At 36.7% G+C, this 24,172-nt stretch overlaps 1 protein-coding gene across 1 annotated transcript; it reads left to right on the top strand.

The window, feature by feature from the left end:
- Positions 1 to 48: 48 nt before the first annotated feature.
- Positions 49 to 22,677, top strand: Pecr (peroxisomal trans-2-enoyl-CoA reductase). Its single transcript, XM_015481346.2, has 8 exons — positions 49 to 234; positions 5,355 to 5,488; positions 6,312 to 6,477; positions 11,347 to 11,428; positions 13,904 to 14,000; positions 16,004 to 16,114; positions 19,325 to 19,436; positions 22,023 to 22,677. The coding sequence occupies exons 1-8, from the start codon at positions 111 to 113 to the stop codon at positions 22,106 to 22,108; spliced, it is 912 nt and encodes a 303-aa protein (XP_015336832.1). The 5' UTR covers positions 49 to 110; the 3' UTR covers positions 22,109 to 22,677.
- Positions 22,678 to 24,172: the final 1,495 nt, after the last annotated feature.

The following is a 24,172-nucleotide window of genomic DNA, read 5'->3' as shown; positions in this document are numbered from 1 at the left end:
GCGGGGCGGGATTTGATGATCACGTGGGTCCGGGCCCTTAGCCCCGCCTACCTCTGGGTAACTAAGCTGATGCAGTCCTGCGGGCGCTACACTTCTGTTGCTCCGGGACTATGGGCACCTGGACAAAGGGCAAGAGCTGCCTGGCCCCTGGTTTGCTGCAGAACCAAACGGCCATCGTCACCGGCGGGGCCACCGGCATCGGAAAGGCCATCGCGAAGGAGCTTCTGCACCTGGGTACGCGTGCAGGTCTCTTGACCTGGGCACCTAGAGCCTTGGGTTTGCAAAGGCCCGGCTACGGTAACGGGTTTGGACGCCAGAGGCTGCTTGCGGGGCCCGGGTAGGGTAGCATTATAAAGCAAAGGGGTCTTAGGGGTGAGCCAAATTACAACTGCGAGGAGGGAGAAGAGTTCTTTCTTGGAAATCGTGGAGAAACCTTGGACCTGGAGTCACTAGGTATAAACTACAGGGGCTTAGAGCCAAACGTACTGTGCCTGAGGTAGGCACATGCCATGGAATTGTGTATTTGTTTTAAAATTAACCTTCTAAATGCTGCCCAATTCCAGTGATTATGAAGCACGGCGAGGGTTCATTTAGTTAGAAAAGGTCGTCAACACATTGAGAGGCTCCTTTCATATTATTTTCTCACATCTCTTGTCATAATCTTCCTCCCCTAAAATAGTAAATATCTATCTTAACTTGGATGAAAAAGGGACCTTGTAAATATACACAAGGAAAGAACCACCCAGAGAAAAACAGATAAACTTACCTATCTGAAGACGTCAATCTTCAATGAGTTAAAAAGTTTAAAGGATTATAAAGAAAAAATTTACAACATAAGACAAATAGTCTTATTATATAAAGAGCCCTTACAAATACACAAAAAGCCAATATAGTGATAGAAAAATAGGCTAAAGATATGACTAAGCGTTACAAAAGAGAAAATACAAAGAGGTAATAAGTATCTGAGAAAATAATCAACTTTATGTGTAATAAAATACAAAATAAAACAATAAGATACTATTGTTTTTCTAACAGTTTAAAAACCTTGTACAAAATTGAAGTGTTGATGAGGGAGTGAGAAAGGCAGGAAAAATATATTTAGAAAAAAAATTCCAAAAGTTTTACAGTGTTCATGCTCTAGATTTAGTAATTCATTTCTCAGGAATTTACTCCAAGGAAACAATGAGGCAAGAAAAGATTTGAATTCATGGGTATTATATTATTCATGTAGTGAAAAAATTAGAAATAACCTAAATATCCAGTATGAGGGAAATAGTTAAATCAATCACAATGAAATATTATATTGACACAAATAAATCTTTCTATTGAAGACGTCATGTGGAGAAATGCATACCATATAATTGGACAAAACAGGATTATAAAGAAAATAGTATTTCAGTTTGATTGCTAATGAAAAATAAATAAAAAGACTGGATGGAAGTTTATAACATTGATAGCATTTTTTATGACTGGTTAAAATTGTCTTTTTTTTTTAATACACGACAACAGTGGAATACATTACAATCTTTATTACACATATAGAGCACAATTTTTCATATCTCTGTATATAAAGTATGTTATTTTTTTCCCTTGCTGTTGTTGGGGATCGAACTCACAGGGCTTATTGCATACTGGGCAAGTGGTCTATTCCTAATCCTTCAATTTTTTTTTTTAATGAACATGTAAATTATCTTGGTAACTATTGTGTTTCCAAGATCTGGCATGGTATGAACTAAGAAACAAAACAATAACAACAAACAAAACTATTATATTTTAAAGAAATGGAAATATATACATTTTTAAGAGGAAAAATAACATTTCCTGTTCTGGCTTTGGTGTTGCAGATTACTATTCCTGCCTTCTCCACTCCTAACACTAAACTCTGTCCCCTTTCATGAAACAATTATAAGAAAATCTGAATTGGTGATCATTTTATGGAAGGGGTAGGCATTTGGCTTCTCTCAGCAGATTTGTAGGATCCTAGTTTACCTGACAGAACTCTCAGTATATTTTCATGCATTTGAGTTTTTTGTTTTTGATAAATTTGTATTGGCCAAACATTATATCCTTGTGGGAAAGGTGGCAGACTATTATTATGGCACAAACTGAAACATTAACACAGTGATATTGTAATCTTGGGATGATGATAAAAGTGATGGAGCTTCTCCCAAGAAAAATATTTCATATACTAAAAAAAAAAAACCAAACATTTTTGTTGTTGTATTGAAAATGGATTTCCTTTAATGGAAGAATATAAAATAATTTTTTGTTATGACTTTCTCATCTTTATTTTTTAATGACAATTAATGGTTATTTAGTGAAAGTTGTTATGTAAACCCAAATTAGGCAAATAGAATAAAATATTATCTATTCTTTTCCAGTGAAAAGGCCACTGTTTTGGGGGTTGAATTACAGCTTGAGTAAAATGGCGATTATTGGGTTGTCTTTCACATCCACATGATTTGGCTTTTCCTTTTGCTGAGAGAACACCGGAAAGCCCCAGCTAACAAGAGAAAGCGGTAGGAGACAGAATTGGATACCTTTTTCTCTGATTGACAGATGCTGTTAGAGGAAGTCTTGATTCTGTCAAGGAATACTCAAGACTACTCAAGTTGAATTCAAGCCAGTCTTTTTGAAAAGTATTTTTATCGTCACATTATCATTATACATAACAATAGAATTCATTATGATACATTCCTATATGTGTAACACATACTTTAGTTTGTTTCATTCCTCTTTATTCCCTTTTTACTTTCCCTCCTCCACCCCTTCCTCTAGTCTACTGGTCTCCCTTCTGTTTTATTATTATTATTATTTATATATGACAGCAGAATGCATTACAATTCTTATTACACATATAGAGCACAATTTTTCATATCTCTGGTTGTATACCCAGTATATTCACACCAATTAGTGTCTTCATACATGTGCTTTGGATAATAATGATCATCACATTCCACCATCATTAATAACCCCATGCCTCCTCCCTTCCCCTCCCACTCCTCTGCCCTATCTAGAGTTCCTCTATTCCTCCTATGCTCCCACTCCCTATCCCACTATGAATCAGCCTCCTTATATCAAAGAAAACATTTGGCATTTGGTTTTGGGGGATTGGCTAACTTCACTTAGCATTATCTTCTCTAACTCCATCTCCCTTCTGTTTTCATGAGGTCCCTTATTTTCCTTTTTTCTCTCTAGCTTACATATATCAGACAAAACACATTTTTACTTTGTCTTCAAGTTAATTATTCTCTTTCTGTTACTCTAGCAGAACATGAATTAGATACGGTAGTTAAAAGGAAAGTAAAAGGCAAGTGGCAATTGTGACAAGACAGCACTTTTAGTGCTGTCATCAGGGATTTAGAAGGTGCTTAATAAATGTGGTATTCTGAGTTGAAGATTGAAAGGAATTTGTCACCCCAAATGTTTTCCTGTGCCCCTTTGTACCATTTGAAAGAAAGGACTTGATAAGTCACCCTCCATGATGTGAATTGAATTTTTTATCTACTGCTTTGTAGGCTGAAGAGCTAGCAGGAAAGTTTGTATATTATGTAGTTTCTCAGACCTAATGTACCATCATCAAACTTGGTTCATGTTATTGAAGGACTGGTGGCATTTAACTAAGATAAGGCAACTGGAATTAGTATATGTTAGAATTGAGCAAAACAAGGGACTATTGTTCTCAAGAAGGTGGGAAGCATTTTATGTGTATGTATATTTTATTTCATTTGTTTTAATTAGTTACACATGACAGTACAATGATCTTGACATATCGTACCAAAAAGAAAAAAAGAAAAAAATGTATGTGTATTTTAAAACCCACAATGCATTGTTATTACCTGTGCTTTAAATTATCACTGCTTTTTAAAGAGATTTGAATAGGAAGAAGAAAAATCTCCCTATTCACTCACTCACATAATTACCATCACGGATTCTCTCTTTTGTGTAGATTAAACTTTCCATCTGGAATAATTTTTCTTCTGTTTGAAGCACTTTCTTTCTTTCTTTTTTTTTTTTTTTTTTTAAGAGCAGGTTTGTGCTGATGAATTCTTCTAGTTCCCATATGTGTGAAGAGGTACTTTTTCTTTTTCTTCCCGACACCCCCTATAGTGCTGGGGATCTAGCCCAGGACCTTGTGCATGCCAGGCAATCACTCTACCTTTGAGTCACAACCCTAGTCCGAGAAGTTTTTATTTTGCCATCATTTTTGAAAGATATTTTCACTGGATCAGGATTTCTAAGTCCACAATCTTATTCATTTTTCTCTTTTTCATACAACAGGTAATGTTATGCCACTGTCTTCTGGATTTCACTGTTTGTGAAAAAGTCCTTATCTTTTTATGTTCTGTATGTATGACATTGTTTTTCTTTGGCTGGTTTTAAGATTTTTTCTTTAACAGGAGCTTATTTAATTGTACTATCAGTGTCATTTTGGGGTATTTTATAAATTGGCTCTTCTTTTCATTATGGGTTGTTACTTTCCTGTTCCTTTGCATGCTGGATTATGGATTGAATTTTACCTTGTTGGATGATGACAATTTTTATATTCTTATAAGTATTCTTAAGCCTTTTTTCTGGGATGAAAGTTAAATTAAAATATTTTGATACTTTGAAGGAGACTCGCTTTTTAAAGTTAAGTGTTGGTCTCAGTAATTAGTTTATGTCTAACTTAACCTCGCTGTTGAGACCATTATTCACTTCACCCTGTGAAACATCTAAGCACCATCTAGGTAAAACATTTTTTCTAGTCAGCATAATAACTATTCCCAGTGTTGTTTCCCAGGACAGGGTTTGTTCCTTCTGCTCATTTTGGGAAGTTCTTTCTCTAGCCTGTTCATATATTTCCGTCAGTACTTTTGCTGAGGATTCAAGAAGGACTCTGCAGATTTTGGTGTCTCTTGTCTCTCTACACCCTGTATAACCAGCTGCTAGGACTTCTTAGACTTCCAACTTCATCCCTTCCACTCAGGTAGAAATCTGACCTGTGAATGAGTCCCTCCTGTGCTGTGGTCTGGAAGTTTTCTCCAGGTGATAAGCTGGCATAATCATAGGGCTGACATGTTTGTTTCTGCTCTCAGAGATGACAGTTTGTAGTCCAGTGCTTTTTTGATGTCCAATGCCTGAAAACCATTGTTTCATATATTTTATCCAGTTTTGTGTTTCAGGTTAAAGAGAATTTCAGTTTTCTACTATTCCATCTTGTCCAGAGAAGACATTCTGATTAGGTTTTGTTTGTTTGTTTTTGTTGTTTAAAGGAACACAGCACACAAAATGTCTTCTGTACATTATTATTGTTGGAATTTGGACAACTCATGAAAACTTCTTTATTTGTTCTCTGCCTATTTATTCCTAAGGGTGTAATGTGGTCATTGCATCCCGGAAAATCGAAAGACTAAAATCTGCTGCAGAGGAACTGAAATTCACCCTACCTCCCTCCAGCCAGGCTCAGGTCACTCCCCTGCAATGCAACATCCGTAAAGAAGAGGAGGTAATGCAAATATATCTACTAATGTATCAATGCAAATATATCTACTAATTTTCATTAGCATTTGTGATGCCTAAACCTGGCTGTGCTTCAGGCTCTGCTGTGGTAGCTATCTCAGAAAGGGCTGTCTAACAGAGCCTGTAAGAAGATTTTTGGGCTGATGATTTATTGAACCAGTGACTCAAGAGAAGGGGATGGAAGAAAGCAAGACAGGGTAGCTAAGCAAGGATGTGTTAAAGGGCCTCTTGTCTTTTATGGCGTTTCTTTTTTTTTTAATATTTGTTTTGGACTGGGGATTGAACCAGGGGTTTGAGCCACAATTGCAGTTCTGTTTTGTATTTTATGTAGAAATAGGGTCTCACTGTGTTGCTTAGCACCTCACTTTTGCTGAGGCTGGTTTTGAACTCGCAATCCTCCTGTTTCCGCCTCCCAAACTGCTGGGATTATAGGCGTGTGCCACCACACCTTGCGTAAGACTTTTGTTAATGTTCATTTTGACCTGATTTCATCACTGTTCCTTATTCATGATTGGTAGGTCACAAATTAATATGCCTGAGACCTTCTATACTTAGAATTGATACAGACTTTTAGGTATGTCTTGTCAAAATTACAATTTTAATTTTATGATATGTGAGTATTGGACACTGGCAAACTACTCATTGGGGTAGGAATTTTATGTTTGCTCATTGCTGACCAAAAGTTCATTGGTTGTAGTACTCAGAGTTGGTGTTCACTGTCAGAGAGTGTAAGCTCTGCCACACTTCTAGAATAAATGAGCAGTCCAAATAGCAAGTTAGGTTATTGAACTTTTAATGTTTTTCTTTAGGTGGATAATTTGATCAAATCTACCTTAGCTATTTATGGTAAGATCAATTTCTTGGTAAACAATGGAGGAGGCCAGTTCCTGTCTCCTTTTGAAGATATCAGTTCAAAGGGATGGCATGCTGTGATTGAAACCAACTTGACAGGCACCTTTTACATGTGCAAAGCAGGTGAGTGTCATCAATATCTGCAATATCTGTTCTTATGGAGAGAGAGATCATGGAGAAGGCTGAAAGAGAAACCTGTAGGGGCTCAGAAGCCTCATACCATGAACATGTATTCCCCATTCATTTTTATCTAGGATAATATAAAACTTCATAGATTTTTTTTGTCTGTTTAGTTTCCTCTAATCTAAAAACAAATAAAAATGCTCTTTTTGTTTTTTATTTTACAACATTGATTTATAGAATGTCCCATGTTCTGGATTTCTGTTACTGTTCTTGCGCTGATTAGATTCGCTTTAAAGATTTCTGGAAAGAACCCAATATGTATGACCTATCTACTTCTTATTACATTACATCTGGAGGGCTGTAGTTTGCTGTTGTTCATCCTAACTGAATTTGATCACTTATTTAAGATCTTGACTATTAGATCATTCAACCACGGAGCCACATCCCCAGCCCTATTTTTTATTTTATTTAGTGACAGGGTCTCACTGAGTTGCTTAGCACCTTGCCATTGCTGAGTTTTGTACTAGTGATCCTCCTGTCTCAGCCTCCTGAGCTGCTGGTATCATAGGCATATACCACCATGACCCTCTACCCAATGAGTTTTAATGGCATTTTTGATCCTTGTTAGAGTTCATTTCTAATTTGGAGGTTACAAGTTGATGATTTTTAAAATTAAGTCATTATATATTTATTGACATCAAAATAGAATCTACTATTTTGCAGGAAATATGGGGGACAGGATTCATACTGAATGATAATATAGAGTGTGGTTGGCAAAATCCAGACTGTAAAAAATTGTAATACAACCCAGCTACTTTAACCAAAAAACTACAAATATGGAAGGGGGAGGAGGTGAAGGGGACACTGGAGGAGAAGAGGAGACATATCAACTAATGTGATGTGTGGGCTTTATTTGCAACTTGATTCCTACAGACACACTGTTAAGAAATGATTACACATTCAGAGAAATGTACACACTGAATGGATATTTCATGATGTTTAGAAGTTATCGCTAATTAAGTACTTTTAATTAAGTATTGAGATTATGTTGCCAAAAAGGTTCCTCTAATTCAAAGATAAGTATTCATAGATGAAATAATAAGATATCTAGAATTGGCTTCCAAAATTAGCTGAGAAGTAGACAAATGAATGGGAGTGTAGATCAAACAAGATTAGCTATGAGCCAGGCACGGTGGTGCACACCTCTAATCCCAGTGATTCAGAAGGCTGAGGCAGAAGGATTGACGTTCCAGGCCAGCTTCAGCAACTTAGTGAACCCCTGTCTCAAAATAAAAAATAAAAAGGGCTGGGAATGTAGCTAATCTTTAAAGTACCTCTGGGCTTTATCATGTCATTCTGTCTCTTTCTGTTTATATTTGGCATTTTTATAGTATATTGAGGAAAATAATGAGTTCATCTTGATATCTCAATTCGAATCCAAGTCCTTCCTCACTTTTTCCCATTCCATGTTTGTATCTTTTCTGCACGAAAACAGGGTTTTTGTTTTATTTTATTCTTATCTTGAGAATAAGCATATAAAGATTATTTCCTATGACCTTATTTTAACAATAGAAAAGTCAGTTTTATACAAGTTTCCTGTGAGATATTCTTAAATTGTCAACTCTTGAAAGTATTTTAATTTTCTTAAAGTTTTATTGAAGTTTGCAGAAGTAATTTTTACAATGGTTATCTCCTTTGACACTCACAGTGCCTCCTTGATGTAGGTAGAATATAAAGTATCATATCTAGCATAGGTTTAGTCCAACTAACCCACTATCACCTCAAAGCAAGCCTTAGACTCTAGTCTTTCAAATCCACATGTACTCTCCATTGTATACATTATGCTGCTTTAAAACCCATCAAACACCAATACTTTCAACTCTTGTAAGAGAACTCTTGATCTGTAAAGTAGAATGGTGGTTGTCAGGGTCTGGGAATAGGGGAATGGAAAATTATTATTTAATGAGCATGGAGTTGCCATTTTGCAAGATGAAATAAGTTCTGGAAATGGTTGGTGGCTATGTATGCACAATAACATGAATGTACTTAATACTCTGAACTGTAAACTCAAAATGGTTAAGATGGTAAATTTTATGTTATGAGTATTTTACAACCATAAAAGAAAATTGGAAAAAAGAAAAAAGAATACTTAATCCATTTAGACTATGGGGTTTGTTCTCTAATTTGGATATTAAGAAACAACATTCTAGCTTTCTCCAAATCATTTTATATTACAATTACTGTGATTTCTTCTCATGTTGGTAGTTGCTTATAAATCTTCCATGTTTTAGGAAACATTCTTCTTGTACCTTTGCCTTTCTTCTTTTACATTTGTTCTTGGTATCTGTATGTTCTATTGGTTGTCTGTCTCAGATAACTTGAAGAAATACCCACATCTGAACCCTAGAAAGTGTCAGAATTTCAGAAACAAAAATGATTTTAGAGTTGTAAACTATATAGTGGTATTTATCCTGAAGCAGAAAATCCATGTAGGGTAATTTAAATAAACTTATTCTCCTTTCTTATACTATTATAAAATGGTTTTATATAGTTTTTAACATTTGATTTGGCAAATGTTGCTTTGTTTCTTTGAATTTTCAAACTTTTCTTGGCTCTTCGTGACTATGCATTCTTTCAGATGAATTTTATAGTCGGGTTTCTTCCACAGAAATCATGTTGGGAGTTTGATTGAATGTTGTTAAACTTAATAATTTGAAAATAATTATAATATTTACATATTCAGTTTCCCCATCATAACTTATCTTTTCACTAATGAATCATTCTTTTCTATCTTTTGGCAAAGATTTGTGGTTTTTGTCATATAGATTTCACATTTTAAAATTAATGATTATACTTAGTTTTTTTTTTTGATTTGCTATTTTGAATCAGCTCATTCCAATTATTTTTCAGCTGGGTGATTGTTGGTTTATTAAGTATTTTTTTCAGGCTCATCTTGTAGCTTTATCTGATGATTTGCAGCTTTATCTAATGATTTGTTGAATTATCCATTAGGTATTCTAGGATTATAGCATATTGTCTAAAAATAACCACTGTGTTTTATTAAGTCAAAGGTGTAATCACTTATGAAATGTCCCACCATTCTATGTTATTGAAAAAGTGAAAAATACTAATAATTATAAGATGTCATTAATTATAAAGATATCCTGATTTTAGCAATGTGCAAATAATGTGAAAAAAAAAGTGTCTAAAATTTAAGTACATTATAGTTTGTATCTTCCTTACTAGGGTTTCACCTTCATTTTTTTTTTTTTTTTTTTTTGTCATTTTTAAAAGTTAGTCTGATTAAGTAATGGCAAGGCATTCTTATTTTTGCTAAAGCTTTAGGAAGAATTGGGTATCATTTTTCTCTGATATTTAAATTCTTAAAATTCCTATTTCTGTTGAAGAGAGTCTGGAGGTACTTCTAGCATTGTCTTGCTTTGTGTGAATAGAATGAGTGCTTTGATATCAAATGGGGCCTCAAAAAATAAATTATTTAAGAATGAAGTTAGCAAAAGGAGTGTCATACTTGTATGTCAAAAACTATAAAACATTGCTGATAAATTAAAGAAGATTTAAGCAATGTAAGGACATTCCATATTAATGAGTTGAAAGGTCTGATATTGTTTTTTGTTTGTTTGTTTTGTTTTTCTGTAGTGCTGGGGATTGAACCCAGGGCCTTGTGCATGTGAGATAAGAACTCTACCAAGTGAGCTATATCCCCAGCCCCAAGATTCAATATTGTTAAGATGATAGTTTTCCCCAAATGGATCTATAGATTCAGTGAATTCCTATCAATGTTTGTAGAAATTGAAAAGCTTATCCTAAAATATATATGGAAATGAAAAGGACCCATAATAGCCAAACCAATTTTGGGCTTACACTTATTGATTTCAAAGCTACTTCTTGATTTTAAGATGCTGTCATGCTGACATAAGGATAGATGTGTAGATCAACCTCATTAGTCATTAGGAAAATCCATATTTTACCACTGTATACCCATTAGAATAGATATAATAAAAAAGTCGGACAATGGAAGTGTGGAGAAACTAAATCCCTCTGTATTTCTGATAGGAATGTAAAGTGGTGGACCCACTTTGGAAAATAGTTTGTTTTTAAAAAGTTAAACATAAGGGTTGGGGATATAGCACAGTTGTAGAGTGCTTGCCTTGCATGTACAAGGCCCTGGGTTCAATCCCCAGCACCAAAAAAGGATTTAAAAATTTAAACATAGAGATGTCATATGACCCTGTAATTTTACTTATAAATATCTATCCAAGGAAAATGACATGTCCACACAAAGATTTTTATTCATAATCACCCCAAAGTGGAAAGAATCCAAAAGTTTATCAGTGATTAATGAATGGACAAATGTAGCATATCTATACAATGGAATACTGCTCAGCAGTAAGAAGGAACTATTCACACATTGCAATGTGGACGAACCTCACAGACATTATTCTAAGTAGAAAAAGCCAGATCCAAAAGACCTCAATATATTGCATGATTCAATTTATATGAAATGTTCAGAAAAGGTTAATGCAAAATTTGTTGCTCTATAAAAACAAAGGATAAGTCTACCTAGGGATGAATTTGGCTTCAAATAGGTACAAAGGAACTTTTTGGGGTGATTTAAATGTTCAAAACAGAATTGTGGTGATGATTGTGTAATTTGTATATTTGCTTAAAATTATTAAACTATATATATAAAATGGGTGAATTTTATGATATGTAAATTGTACTGTGATCAGGCTTTTTAAAAGAAGAAATATAAATTAAATTGGAAAGCATATCCAGTAAGCAGCATGCTGGAACAAGATATCAGGAAAGAGGACACTGTTTAAGATGATTGTTGTTTGTTTTCTGTAGTTTACAAACTCTGGATGAAAGAGCACGGAGGATCTATTGTTAATATCATTGTCCTTATTAAAAGTGGATTTCCACTTGCTGCGTAAGCATTTTTACATTTTATCTTCCCATGTCTTTGGGTTTTGTCCTCTGAATGGGGTTGATAGAGTGGGGTAGGGAAAAATACCCTCAATCAAGATGATTAATGCCTTCAATGAGTTGTGACAACAATACTTAGCATTTCATTTTATTTGAAGTTTTAAAATGTACTTCTAAAGCATGCCCATTCAGATTAGGGTTGCCATGTTTACTGAGAAAGAGAGGGAAAACCAGGATGCCCAGCTAAATAATTTTTTTTATAAATGTGTTTTAAGTACGTGAATTGAAGAATTATTCGTTATTTATCTGAAATTCACATTTAACTGGGTGTCCTGCATTTTACCTGGCAACTGTAATCCAAATGTTACTAAACTACCCATCACTGATGGAGGACAGCTTCTGTGTTAAGGTGTGGACATGAAACTGAACTGATCTTTGTTAACTTAGATCTGAATACCATGAATATACCTATTTAATTTTAGACAGAATTGCTAAATTGTTATTCCTAACAAAAACCCAGATTTTTTCCCCCAAAATATTCTTAGAGTTTAAACTTTTAATTAGCCACTCTACAAGTAGATAGTTTGTTTCCTTTATGCAAATTCTGATGCCCTATTTGCTTCCTGTATTATTCAGGACTCCCTTCAATTGTATGGGATAGAAATATAATTCAAGCTAGATTAGTGATTCTCCAAATGTGGTTTCTGGAACAGCAGTGTCAGCCTCAGGTGAGAACTTGTCAGAACTGTGCATTCTTCACATCTGCTTTATGAGAAGCTCTGAGAGCAAGCTCTGCATCCTGTGTGATGCTGGTCCCCGAACTAGGGACACTGTAGGTTTAGACATGATGTTGGCAGGAAGGTGCCCTCCTTTTAGCTTTGTTTCATTCCAAGCAGGCCTACGTGTGGCAAAAAAAGAATACTGACAGGAGACAGAGGTCAACATTCCTGCTCTTCCTAACTCTCCAGTGAGAGAGTGCTTCTCAAATAGTGCTGAGAAAGATAATTCTAACAATGCCAGTACTAGCAAGTCCTAGAGAGGATTCCCATTAGGTGACTGTGTGAGTTAGCTTTTCATTGCTGTTACCAAAAGACTGACAAGAACAACTTAGAGGAAGAAAAGTTTGTTTTGGCTCACAGTTCCAAAGGTTTAGTCTATGATTGGCTAGTCCATTGCTCTGGGCCCAAGATGAGACAGAACACATGGCAGAAAGGTGTGGCAGAGGAGCATGACTCATCTCATGGTGGGGTCTGGAAGCAGGGATGGGGAAGGGGCCTCAGCGAGGATGACCCCTTCCAGGGGCAGCCTCCAGTGACTCACCTCTTTCAATCATGCCCCACTTGCCTACAGTTTTCACCCCATTAGTTCATTGGAACTAGGATGGGCCGATTAGGTTATAGGTCTCACAATCCCATCATTTCACCTCTGAATATTCCCGTATTAACACAGGAGCTCTTGGGGGACACCTCATATTCAAAGCATAACACTGACCCTGCTTGGGTCACGAGTGTAGCCATCAACCAAATCCTGTGGCTCTTCCATGCATGGTCATCCCAAGGTCTGAGGAACTGGGGTCAACACCACATGGACATGGACTGAGTATGGCCAAGGGGTGGGAATTAACATCACCTTACCCCAAAAGAGTATAGAATGCAGGCAAATTATGCCATTGTAGTTCCTTTTCCGCTTATTACCCTTTCTTACTTGTTTACCTTCCTTGGGTCTTAGAAGAAATAAAATCAGTTCTTTCAGGCATTTCTCATTCACCCAGGCAAGTACTAATATTAGTTTTTGAGCATCTCTTTTCCTTGTCTATAAGTAAAAGTTGTGATATACTAGAAACACTATTCTGTATCTTGCTGTTCTCAAATGCACAGCATATGTTGGGGATGTATTTGTACCAGCATCTAAAGAGTTTTCTTCTTATTTTTTATGGTGATCTAATGTAATGCCACTCTATAAAGCATGAAATATAATTTGTTCAGCCCTTTTCTAATGCTATTGTTTGGACAAGGGTCCTTCAAAGGTCCATATGTAAAGGGTTGGCCCCCATGGCAGTGATATTGGGAGGTGCTGTTAACCTTTAAGAGGTGAAGCTGAGTGGAAGATCCTTAACTTATTGAGAGCATGCTCTCAAAAAGGACTGTGGGACCCTGGCCTCTTTCTCTATCTTTCTCGCTTGAGATGTGATACTTGCTCCAAAAATGGCACCATGTGCCTCCCTTGCCAAACACCTTAATAAATGCAGCTGCCCTATCTTGGACTTGAACCTCCAGAACATGAGCCAAAATAAGTCTCTCTTTACTACTAAAATAGCCAGTTTTCCCCCCATTGTCTAGCAGAGACTCAATAATACAGAGACTCATAACGAAATTGTTCATGGAGAGTTTTGCCTGGTCATTGGTACACCTGACAACCTTAATTAAGAAGAAAATATTCAACAAAAGTTCATTGTAATGCTTATCTTTTGTTCTTAAAGGCACAGTGGAGCTTCCAGGGAAGGTGTTTACAATCTCACCAAATCCTTAGCTGTAGAATGGGCCAGCAGTGGAGTAAGGATCAATTGTGTTGCTCCTGTAAGTAAATGCTGTATATGAAATCTGTTGACAAATTGTGCTCTTTAGATGCCATTTGTGTTGTTGTTAAGTTGTATTGTTGGTAACAAACAATCTACTTGCTACATAGGTAACAAATATACAAGTGTACTATAAAAGATTGACTTAAAAGATAGATTAAAATCTCAAAGTTGCATTACAGAAGTAGTCTTTGATTGACAATCAGTTTGTCAACAAGGTTAAATTCAGCGGGTGATTCTCAGTGTGTTTTATAACTATTTGCAAAATGTTAAACGATATTGATGTTTGAACTTTACTCCAAATCATGGAATCCAGGCATCTGCATTTTATAAAGCAGCCTAGAAAATTTATATTCATAGTGAAAGTCAAGAAACACTGCTTTGAAGAATAAATTTTTCTAGATAATTTTGTTATTGTTTTGGCTTATCATTAATTATTAGGAGAGGACATGAATATCAGGGTTCTGGAAAGGAGCTATCAAATCAGAAAAAAAAAGAAAAGATCAATTAGAAGTCAAGAGAAAATTTCTCTGAATCATAATGTAAATGATGGGGAAATTTATAATATACTCATAGTCAACTTCAAAAGCTCATTTTTATGAAGTAAGCTACAGCTAAGTCTCCTTGGTATTATATATTGGCCATGGATTCCAAGAGAGACATGAGATGAAATATCTCACTCATCCTGTACAACTTGGCTTAAATTCTACTTTTTCTATAATGTTTTCTGGTCATTGCTAAGATAGTAGTAATCTCTCCATCTGAAACACTATAATACCTTTGGATATTATCTATAGATCTAGTTTGCTATTTGGTGGAAGTTAAGTATGAACTAACTTATTGAAGTTAGTAGAGAAACTTTCTCTCTAACAAAATTGCAAGCTCTAGCCAGAACCTCAGATTGCTTTAGTGTTCCACAAGTATATACCTAATCCATAATACACTCAGATATTTATAGCACAAATTATTTACAGTGCCATTCTTTTTTTAATATTTATTTTTTTAGTTATTGGTGGCACAATGTCTTTATTTTACTTTATGTGGTTCTGAGGATTGAACTCAGTGCCTCATGCATGCTAGGCGAGTGCTCTACCGCTGAGCCACAGTCACAGCTCTATAGTGCCATTCTTAATGTTGATATTGTGAAATACTGGTTTCTAGAAGTGTTTCTAAAAAGTCTTCAGTGGTATTCAGTGTGAAAAGCACAATGTTAATTCTGTGTGTCCTTTAGAGATTTTTTTTAGGTTTAATATCTAAAATTTAGTACTTCTAAAATATTTCATCCTCTTTAAATAAAATGTTCTACATCATTTGATTGGAAACCAAAATATCTCCCTAGTATCATTCAGAGTAATTCATACTGAAGAAATTTCATCTTTTCTCTCCTTCTCCCCGTGACCTCTAGCTAGAATCTAGAGCAAATAGCATTATCCTGTGACGTACAGTTTTCAAGTAATTGTCCTGGCCTTATGCCCTTGAAAAGCTAGGGCAAGAGAGGTGGAAGTATTCTGAAACAATTAAAGTTGTAGTTTATTTATTTTGGATTCAAATGTTTTGTTACTTTATTCCACACTAGGTGAAAAGGAAAATGCTGTATTTCTAAGTCTCATGTAGGCATTGCCTAATCTTCCCTCCTGAAGCCGAGCTGCCTAGTGGAAGATAAAGTTGAAAGAGTGCCCTGACCTGTTGTTCCCATTTAAATGCCTCACTGATCTTATATAATTATGCTCTTCGGAAACCAACACTCCTATGGAAAAAATCCAGGGATTGGCTGGTTTTTAAGGGAGAAGAGGTCACAGATGAGCACTCAGGTGGTGCATCTGTAGACAGTGGTCAGCTATACCTCGTTGACAGTATTGGGAAAAATTAAATATTAGAAATGTTCACTTTTCTAGTAAACTTAAGCCATGTAATTTTTGGTATTGATTGTTAGACTGCTTTGATGTCTTTACGATTAAAATTTAATTTTATATGCTTGTATTCCTCTTTTATGTTTAAACACAGGGAATAATCTATTCCCAGACTGCTGCTGACAGTTATGGTGATAATGGACAAAGCATGTTTGCAAGGTCCTTCCAGAATATTCCAGCTAAACGAATGGGAGTTCCCGAGGAGGTAATGTGTATTTCTAGCACCCATCAGAGTGACTATGGCTTATACATAGCACATGGTGTCCTGTTGAGGTGGGCTGGTTGCCTGATGGAGATTGTTTTTTGCACTGCCACCGACCATTTCTCCTGTGCTCTTTGGATCTTGGGAATATCTGGCTGTGTTTTGACTGTTGATAACAGCCTTTACTGAGGAATGAGTGTAGGGTGAATGAAGAGCAGCGTGTTCTCCTTGTTTCAGTGTTTTTCAGCTACAACCTTTTATCACATGGTATTTGTGGGTACACAGAACCCTACGAGAGTCTGATGGTTAGGGCTTTATGAAATTCCCATATGAGATTTCAGTATGTTGATTCAACTGGAGTATGTAAAAATCCATAGCTTTCTCAAATGCCAGCATTATAATCTTTTTTTTCCATATTTTATTGGTGCATTATAATTGTGTAATGCACATAATTACATAATGGTACATAATGGTGAGATTTGTGGTTACATATTCATAAATGCACACAATACAACAATATAATTTGGCCAATATAATTTTGAAGTACTTCCTCTTTCCTTCCTGTCCTCCCTCCCTTTGGTCCCTTTCCTCTATTCTACTGATTTCCCGTTGATTTTATTGAGATTTCCCCCACTTTTCTTTTCCTTTTTCCTCTCTAGCTTCCAAAATTTTCACTAATTTATATGACAGCATTTCTTGGATAGAGGTGAAATAATTTTGATGATATGAAAACAAACATATATTAGGTGCTAAAAAAAAAATGAAGCAAAAGTAAGAAAAAAAGTCTATGAACATAATGCCTAAACATGCATTCTATTATGAGTTTGAGTCTTCTTTTTCATGAAAAGGAAAGAAATTATTTTCTTTCTTTTTTTTTTCACATCTTCATACATGTATTTTGTACAATGATGAGGGTCTCCTTCCACCATCCATGCAATTCCCCTTCTCCCTCCCGTTCCCTCCCACCCCTCTTCCCTATCTAGAGGCAATCTTCTTCCCACAGCATTATAATCTTAAACTGTAGTTTTTCAAAGGAAGGGTTTCTTTTCCACAGTAATAATAAAAACTAAAATACCTTGGAGTAAACTTAGCTCTAAATGAAACAAAACAGAACAAAACAAAATGTTTTAATGAAGAACAGGAAAGACCAGAATGAATAGAAACATGTTATACCTACATCCACAGCTGTCAAAGTATATGGGCCCAACCCTCGGTGTTCCTAAAACTTTTGGGAGGGATTTGCAAGATTAAAACATTTTAGTTGCAGTGAAACCTGATTTGTCTTTTTCACTGTGTTGACATTTGGGTTGACAGTACCAAAGCAGTGATGGAAAAGACAGCTGCAGCCTTAGCATGAATCCTGGCTGGAAACAATACTGTACCAGTAGTCGTGATACTAGAAGGCCTCAGGAGTGGCAGTTTCACTTTGGCTTATCATTGATGAAGCAGTAAAAAATATTAATTCATTAAATCTCAATCACTGAGTACACATCCTTTTAATATTTTGTGTGATGAAATAAGAAACACCAATACACATAAAGCTTTTCTGCTATGTAGAGAAGTATAATGAATGGCTGCCTCAAAGGAAAAGAACAGGCAATTGAATTGAGAATGGAGTCAACCACTTTTTTCATTTGACAGAATGACTGATACTACAGTTATTCACACTTGGGTACTATGTTGACATTTTTTCAAAACAAAATTGGGCTATCGTTTTAAAAGAAAGTGAATGAGAATATTTGTTGTTAAAGTTAAAATTCAAGACTTCAAGGGAAAATTAGAATTTCTGTGCACCTGTCACCATGGCTTTCCAGCTTCCAAATACTTAAAAGACTTTCCTGAAGAGATGGGTGGAGACATATCAAATGTGGTCTTTTGATATTATATCATAAATTGTGTGTCCACAGTTAAGACACATAACTCAGTGAATCAATATTTCCCAAAGGTCAAAATCACATCTGGGTGAAAGAGCCAAAGTGTGAGAAAGTGTTTAATAGAACAGAGTACAAGCAGTTCATTGCCATGGTTTCAGACTCCATATTGCAACTAATCTTTAAGAAACACCATTTATTGAATATAAAAAAGAAAATCCATAGTTATCTAAAAAGACTATTAAAATGTTCCTTCCTTCCCAACTATAAATAACTATATATATGCTAGAAGCCAGATTTTCTTCATATGCTTTAATCAAAACAACAGATTGCAACAGATGAATGCAGAAGCAAAAGTGAGAATCCAGCTGTTTACTATTGAGCCAGACATTAAAGAGATTTGTAAATATACCAAACAAATGTATAAAATTGTTATTTTGAAAATTATACCTGTTTTTACCTGAAATGTCATTTATGTTAACACATAATGCCTATAATGTTATATTTTAGGGCAAGAGAGATGGAAGTTTTCTGAAACAAATAAAGAGAGTTGAGAAAGGAAGGGAAGGAGAGATTGTGGTAGCTATAGTGAGATAAAGAATAAAGTATTGGCCTGATTGTGTCCTGTACCTGTAAGAAGATTGAACTTTTGCACCGTCTGTTGGCTGGCCTGTTAATCCATGAGCTATCATCTTTTAAGTGAAGGAGAATCAGGAGTGTCAGGTGTTTAGGAGCATCACCTTTTGAGAAACTGCTTCTGGTTCTATAGGCTCACTGATATAAATTCTTTCTTTCTCTTTAGTTTTTGGAGTAGATGTTGCTGAGCTCATCAATTGACTCTTAAGATTTTAGGGAATGCAGTGGGATTCTGAAGTCCCTCTTCTAGAAACTTGTGCTGTGTTGCTGCTGAGTTTTGGGCCAGACAGGACCATGCACTGAATACATCAGAATGCTAGTGTATTGCTACACAGACTCATTGACTATTTCAGGGACCAAAATATAAAAGGCATATGTCAGTGATGGAAAAGGGGATTGTGGTGGGAAATGGAAGCAGGAAGAAGCAGAAAGGCAGCCCTGTGTTCACTTTGGGCTTCTTTTTGTGTGTCCTCCTGGATACTCTCTAAGGCTCCTTTGTGTATCTCTACCTCTCCTCTGATGGATTACCTGATTTTAATAATGCTCAAATAGAAAAGGGAAGCTGTCTGGGTACTGGCAGGTTGTGGCTTGCACATGTAGGAGTTACATTACAGTTATGTGGTTTGAGATGAGTTTCCTCGGGAAGGTGAAGCACATAGAGATAGAAAGAGACTTTGCTTTTATGTGCACGTGCCTCTGTTTCCAGGTCTCCTCCATTGTGTGCTTCCTGCTGTCTCCTGGAGCTTCCTTTGTCACTGGACAGGTGGTGAGTGTGGACGGAGGCCAGTCTCTGTACACACACTCATACAATGTACCAGGTGAGTAGCTAGGGAATGAATAGCCACTAGCTGTAGGCCTTTTCACGTTCAGGTGTTGGCCACTTAAGTTGTAGAGGTTTACTCCTATAGGATATCAAATGTGCAAACTGCTTATCTTCAGGATATGATTTCCAAGGAGATGATCCCAGGTGCAGAAAATACCTTGATATATTTATTATAGATCTTAACTTGAAATGTTTAAGAAGTTTTTGTGTGTGCATGAGTTGATGGAATTTGAACCTTGAAAAACCCTCTGTGAGTGCATCTATACAAGGAATGATAGAGAAGAGTCAAGAGGTTGCCATATATTTAACTCTTCTTTTTTCCTCCAGTAAGTGGCTTGCATATCTGAACAGAAGAATCAGTGGTATTGTGCTGTTTTGCCCTCTCTTTAGGATATATGTTAAGTGAAGTTATATAATTGCTATATTAAGTCATTTTGATATATATAAAGAAGTATTTTTATAGTCGTAATCAAATATTGATATTAGACAAAACGTCTTTATGTGTGGGATGTGTTGATATGTCTGTGTGTATGCGTTGTTCACATTTAATGGCTAGACCAGAGATCTTTGAGGTTAGAAGTTTTCTAAGAAATTTGATAGTCTAATATCATCACTTTGCAAATGACAAAACAAATCCACAGAAGCTAACAACTATAAATCACTCAAAACACACAGAAAGAAGTACAAAATGCAAATATACCTGGCTTTCTGTTGCTAAAAATAGTTGACTCAGTGGCTACAAGCTAATTAAGGTGTGGTTAATACAACCCCTTCATGTTTGAATTTCATATCAGGGTCCCAGGTTCAACTTATTCTTACTAAGTATTATTCTAGTCCAAGCATAAGATTTCTTATACATTAATAAGCGGTTACCATAGAACTTTAATTTTACTTATTATTGTCCCCTCCCTTATGTATTTCTTTACTAAAAGATGTGCATGGTAATATGTGTAAGATACTATTGTTCCAAGGACATAAGACAAAAATGCCTGCATGGCTATGCCTCATTGTTTTGAAAGTATTTAAAATAGTGAGAGTAGTTGAGAACCTTTCCCTTTCCCTCTTCTGTAGACCTGAGTCAGTATTTGTTAGGGTGAGTTGCATTGTTTTTCTTTTAGAGAGGGAAAGAAATACCAAGGTGGTTGCTTCTCTAAGTCTCCCACAAAATGATTTACTTTTGCAATTCTAATACTGTTTTTATCAATACAAAATATTCTTTAAATTTTTGAGGAGAGTAGTTACGTCTACTTTTTAGGAATGTGCTGCCCTACATATTGACTAGGAGCATTCAGACTTCAGTACAGGGTTTTAGATTGCCAGCTTGGAAGTGAGAATCTCTGGGATAGAAACCTCACCCTGCTTATCTCAAATGTTGAGTTTTGGGGGAAATTAATTTCTGTAGGTCCCTCTTTTCTTTCCTACAATGCAATGATACACATAGTATTTATTTCAGGGGACTGTTGGAAAGATCAAATTAGAAAATGCATGTGTCAGATAGGAAGTGACTCAAATTGGCCTAATATCAATTGGAATTTGTGTGATGGGGTTGTAATGCAGCGGCAGTACGCTTGGAAAGCAGGTGAGATTTGACTTAAGTAGCTCAGTGATCTTATTAAAGACATTTTCCCCTCCTGTTTCCTCTGTTTTTGCTTCCATGAGGTCAGCTTTCTCTCAAGCCTGGCTCTCTTGGTTGTAGGATGGCTGCCAGCTGCTCCTAAGATCACCTGCTTCTTTTAGTTCATATCTAGCTAGGTAGAGAGCAAGGAGTAGAGAATGACTTTGTCCTAGAATTAATTTAAAAAATATTGAGATCCACTCTGTTTTAGACCAGCTCAAGCAAATGCCCATTCTCAACCACTATCCACAGCCAGGGGGATGGGGAGCACTGAGTGACAGCTTATAACCCCTCACCACCAAACCAGGGCAGGGTCACTCCTCTGACCCTTCTGGATTAAAAAAAAAAAGAGCCTTTTGCAAAGGGGAGATGAGCACTGGATGTTGGGGATGCAATTATTAATACCTGGTGCAAGCTACCACATTATTTTAAAATTATTACTAAGCAGATACTACTTATTGAATGTCTGCAGTATGCCCAGCTCTGTACAGATGGTGTCAGGTTTACCCTCACAGTTTTAAAATATTTTGATAGATAATAAGACTGAGGCTCCGAAAAAGTAACTTCCCTAAATTTGGAAATGCTAGTGAATGGCAGACCAGAGCTTCAAATCCAGGTCCCTTTGTAAAACCTGTGGGCTTTGTTTTCTTTTTTCTTTTGTCAGGGGGTACTGGGTATTGAACTCAGGGGTACTCGACCACTGAGCCACATCCCCAGCCCTGTTTTGTTTAGAGACAGGCCTCACTGAGTTGCTTAGTGCCTCACTGTTGCTGAGACTGGCTTTGAACTAAGAGTCCTCCTGTCTTAGCCTCCCGAGTGGCTGGGATTACAGGCATTTACCACCCCGCCCGGCTTGGATTTTGTTTTCTTGCATGAATGCCCCAGAGAAAACAGAAGAGGACTAAGTTGGATTTAAGAGGACAAAGGAGGTTAAATTTTGCTAACTTGGGGTTTTCCACTTAACAGATCATGACAACTGGCCTGAAGGAGTTGGGGACCTTTCTCTTGTCAAGAGGATGAAGGAGTCTTATAAGGAGAAAGCCAAACTCTAAGCCAAGGAATATCAGCTATCTTTTGTTCCTGAGTGCCTTAACATCTTGAGAATGTGCATCTGCGCTTTATAAGAACTTATAATTTGTTTGGGAAAAAATCATTCTTTCTAATATTATTAATTATATCTAAGCAAAAACTGTTCCTGAAATAAGTGCATTTCAATGCCTTAACCCATCCCATATCTTTGATTCTGTGATTAATTCTTTTCAAATGATTTTTTTTTTTTTTTTGGTGGTGGTGGTACTAGGAATTGAACCCAGGACTTCAGGCTTGCTGGGCAAGCACTCTACCACTGAGCTACATCCCTAGCCAGCCCTTGTGATTAATTTTTTTAAAGAAAGAGATGAACATGATTAAATAATTCTCATTTTAAAAGAGGTATTCAAAAAATGAATAATTTTAAATTAATAATAATTAGATCATGAATTCTCAGGTTTTATTATTGAATTATAATTGGAAAATACATCTAAATTGTGGTATAGTTATGATTGTTACACTAGATTTATACAGTGACTGCTTTCTGATGGAAAATTCTTTTGGAGCAATAAAGCCTTATGGTAGCTGTCAATTCAGTTTCTTTTGTTCATGAAGTCAAATTTGCATTCACCATTGAAGCTGGCTGCTTATGGATGGTGGGGCATATGATACAATCAGTGGTTCCATGGTTAGGCATCTCCTTTGCCAGGAGTGGGTCACCTGGTGGGATGCTTTGTCACATGGGGTGTGGTGCCCACGAATGATGAGGCTTTCTATAAGCTCCCAGATAGAGGTGGTACTGAGTTTCATAAGCAGAGAAGGTAAACTCACCTGGAATAAATAACCTGGTACTATGAGGAGTGGCACAGATATCATGCTGTAATTTGAATGGGGGACATTTAAAATAAAGATTTAGTAACTATAATAAGAGATTAGTATCATGCAGGATTGGCTAGAAAGGAGTAAAGAGAAATGAGAAGACTATGAGAATAGCAGATGTGAGGACCAGCCAGCTGTACTAGGGGCGAGATGGAGCACAAAGAAGAGCCCTCCCAGGTCCCAACACCCAGATCTAATAGATTGAGCACAGCTGTGGCTTCATGTATGGCAGAGAACTCACTGTAGTGTGCTGCTGATGGAATTTACTAGAAATCTACCTTCTATGGGAAAACTGCATGAGGAAATGTCTCACCTGAAGCACAGGCTGTGCAGCCACCTGAGTGTGGTAGTTGGCAAGTCTGGTGTTGCTGGCCCTGGTGTGGGAGCGACCTGCACTGCAGCAGTGTGGGAGCAAAATCATCTTTTTTTTTTTTTTTTTTTTTTTGCTAGTAGCCCTCTACTAGCAAGCCTCAGGGCCAGCTGGCAAAGGGAAAACCACTGGAAGGGCCCATTGGTCTCCTTAAGAAACAGGGCCACAATGGGACTCAGCATCCATCTCTGTTGTAGTTAGGTTGGCAGTTCAGAGGCAGCAAGATTTGCACCTGCCTTGACTCAGGGGAGTCTGTTTTGTTAGCTTTTGCATTGCTGTTGTTACCTTTTATGGTTGAGATATGAGGTATCTCCCAAAAAGCTCATGTGTGAGACAGTGCAAGAACATTCAGAGGTGATTAGATTATGAGAGTCGGAAACCTACTCAATGGATTAATCCACTGATGGGGATTAACTGAGTGGTAACTGTAGGCAGGTAGGGTGTGGCTAGAGGAGATAGGTCACTGGGGGCATGCTTTTGGGTTTATATTTTGTACCCAGTGAGCAGAGCTCTCTGATTCCTGCTTTCTGATTGCCACATTCTGAGTTGCTTTCTCCCGTCATACTCTTCCACCATGATGTTCCGCCTCACCTTAGACCCAGAGCAGTGGAGTTGGCCATCCACAGATGGAGACCTCTGAAGATTTTTCCTCCTCTACACTGTTCTTGTCAGGTCTCTTGTTCACAGTGACTAAAAAAAAGTTGACTAAACAATACCCAACAAGAACAACTTAGAGGAGGAAAAATTTCTTTGGGGCTATGGTTTCAGAGGTCTCAGTTCATAGACAGCCTGCTCCATTGCTTTGAGTCCAAGATGAGGCAGCACATCTTGGGGGAAG

Source organism: Marmota marmota, unplaced genomic scaffold (genome assembly GCF_001458135.2).
Source record: "Marmota marmota marmota unplaced genomic scaffold, marMar, whole genome shotgun sequence".
Lineage (NCBI taxonomy): Eukaryota > Metazoa > Chordata > Mammalia > Rodentia > Sciuridae > Marmota > Marmota marmota.
Note: the sequence above shows the minus strand (reverse complement) of the source record. Positions and strands in the feature narration are given on the sequence as shown.

Bases quoted from the DNA above. Each gene is read 5' to 3' on its own strand.
- Pecr (XM_015481346.2), top strand. From the start codon at position 111: ATGGGCACCTGGACAAAGGGCAAGAGCTGCCTGGCCCCTGGTTTGCTG. The intron at 235-5,354 runs GTACGCGTGCAG...TTTATTCCTAAG, and splicing joins GAAGGAGCTTCTGCACCTGG to GGTGTAATGTGGTCATTGCA. The intron at 6,478-11,346 runs GTGAGTGTCATC...TGTTTTCTGTAG, and splicing joins CTTTTACATGTGCAAAGCAG to TTTACAAACTCTGGATGAAA.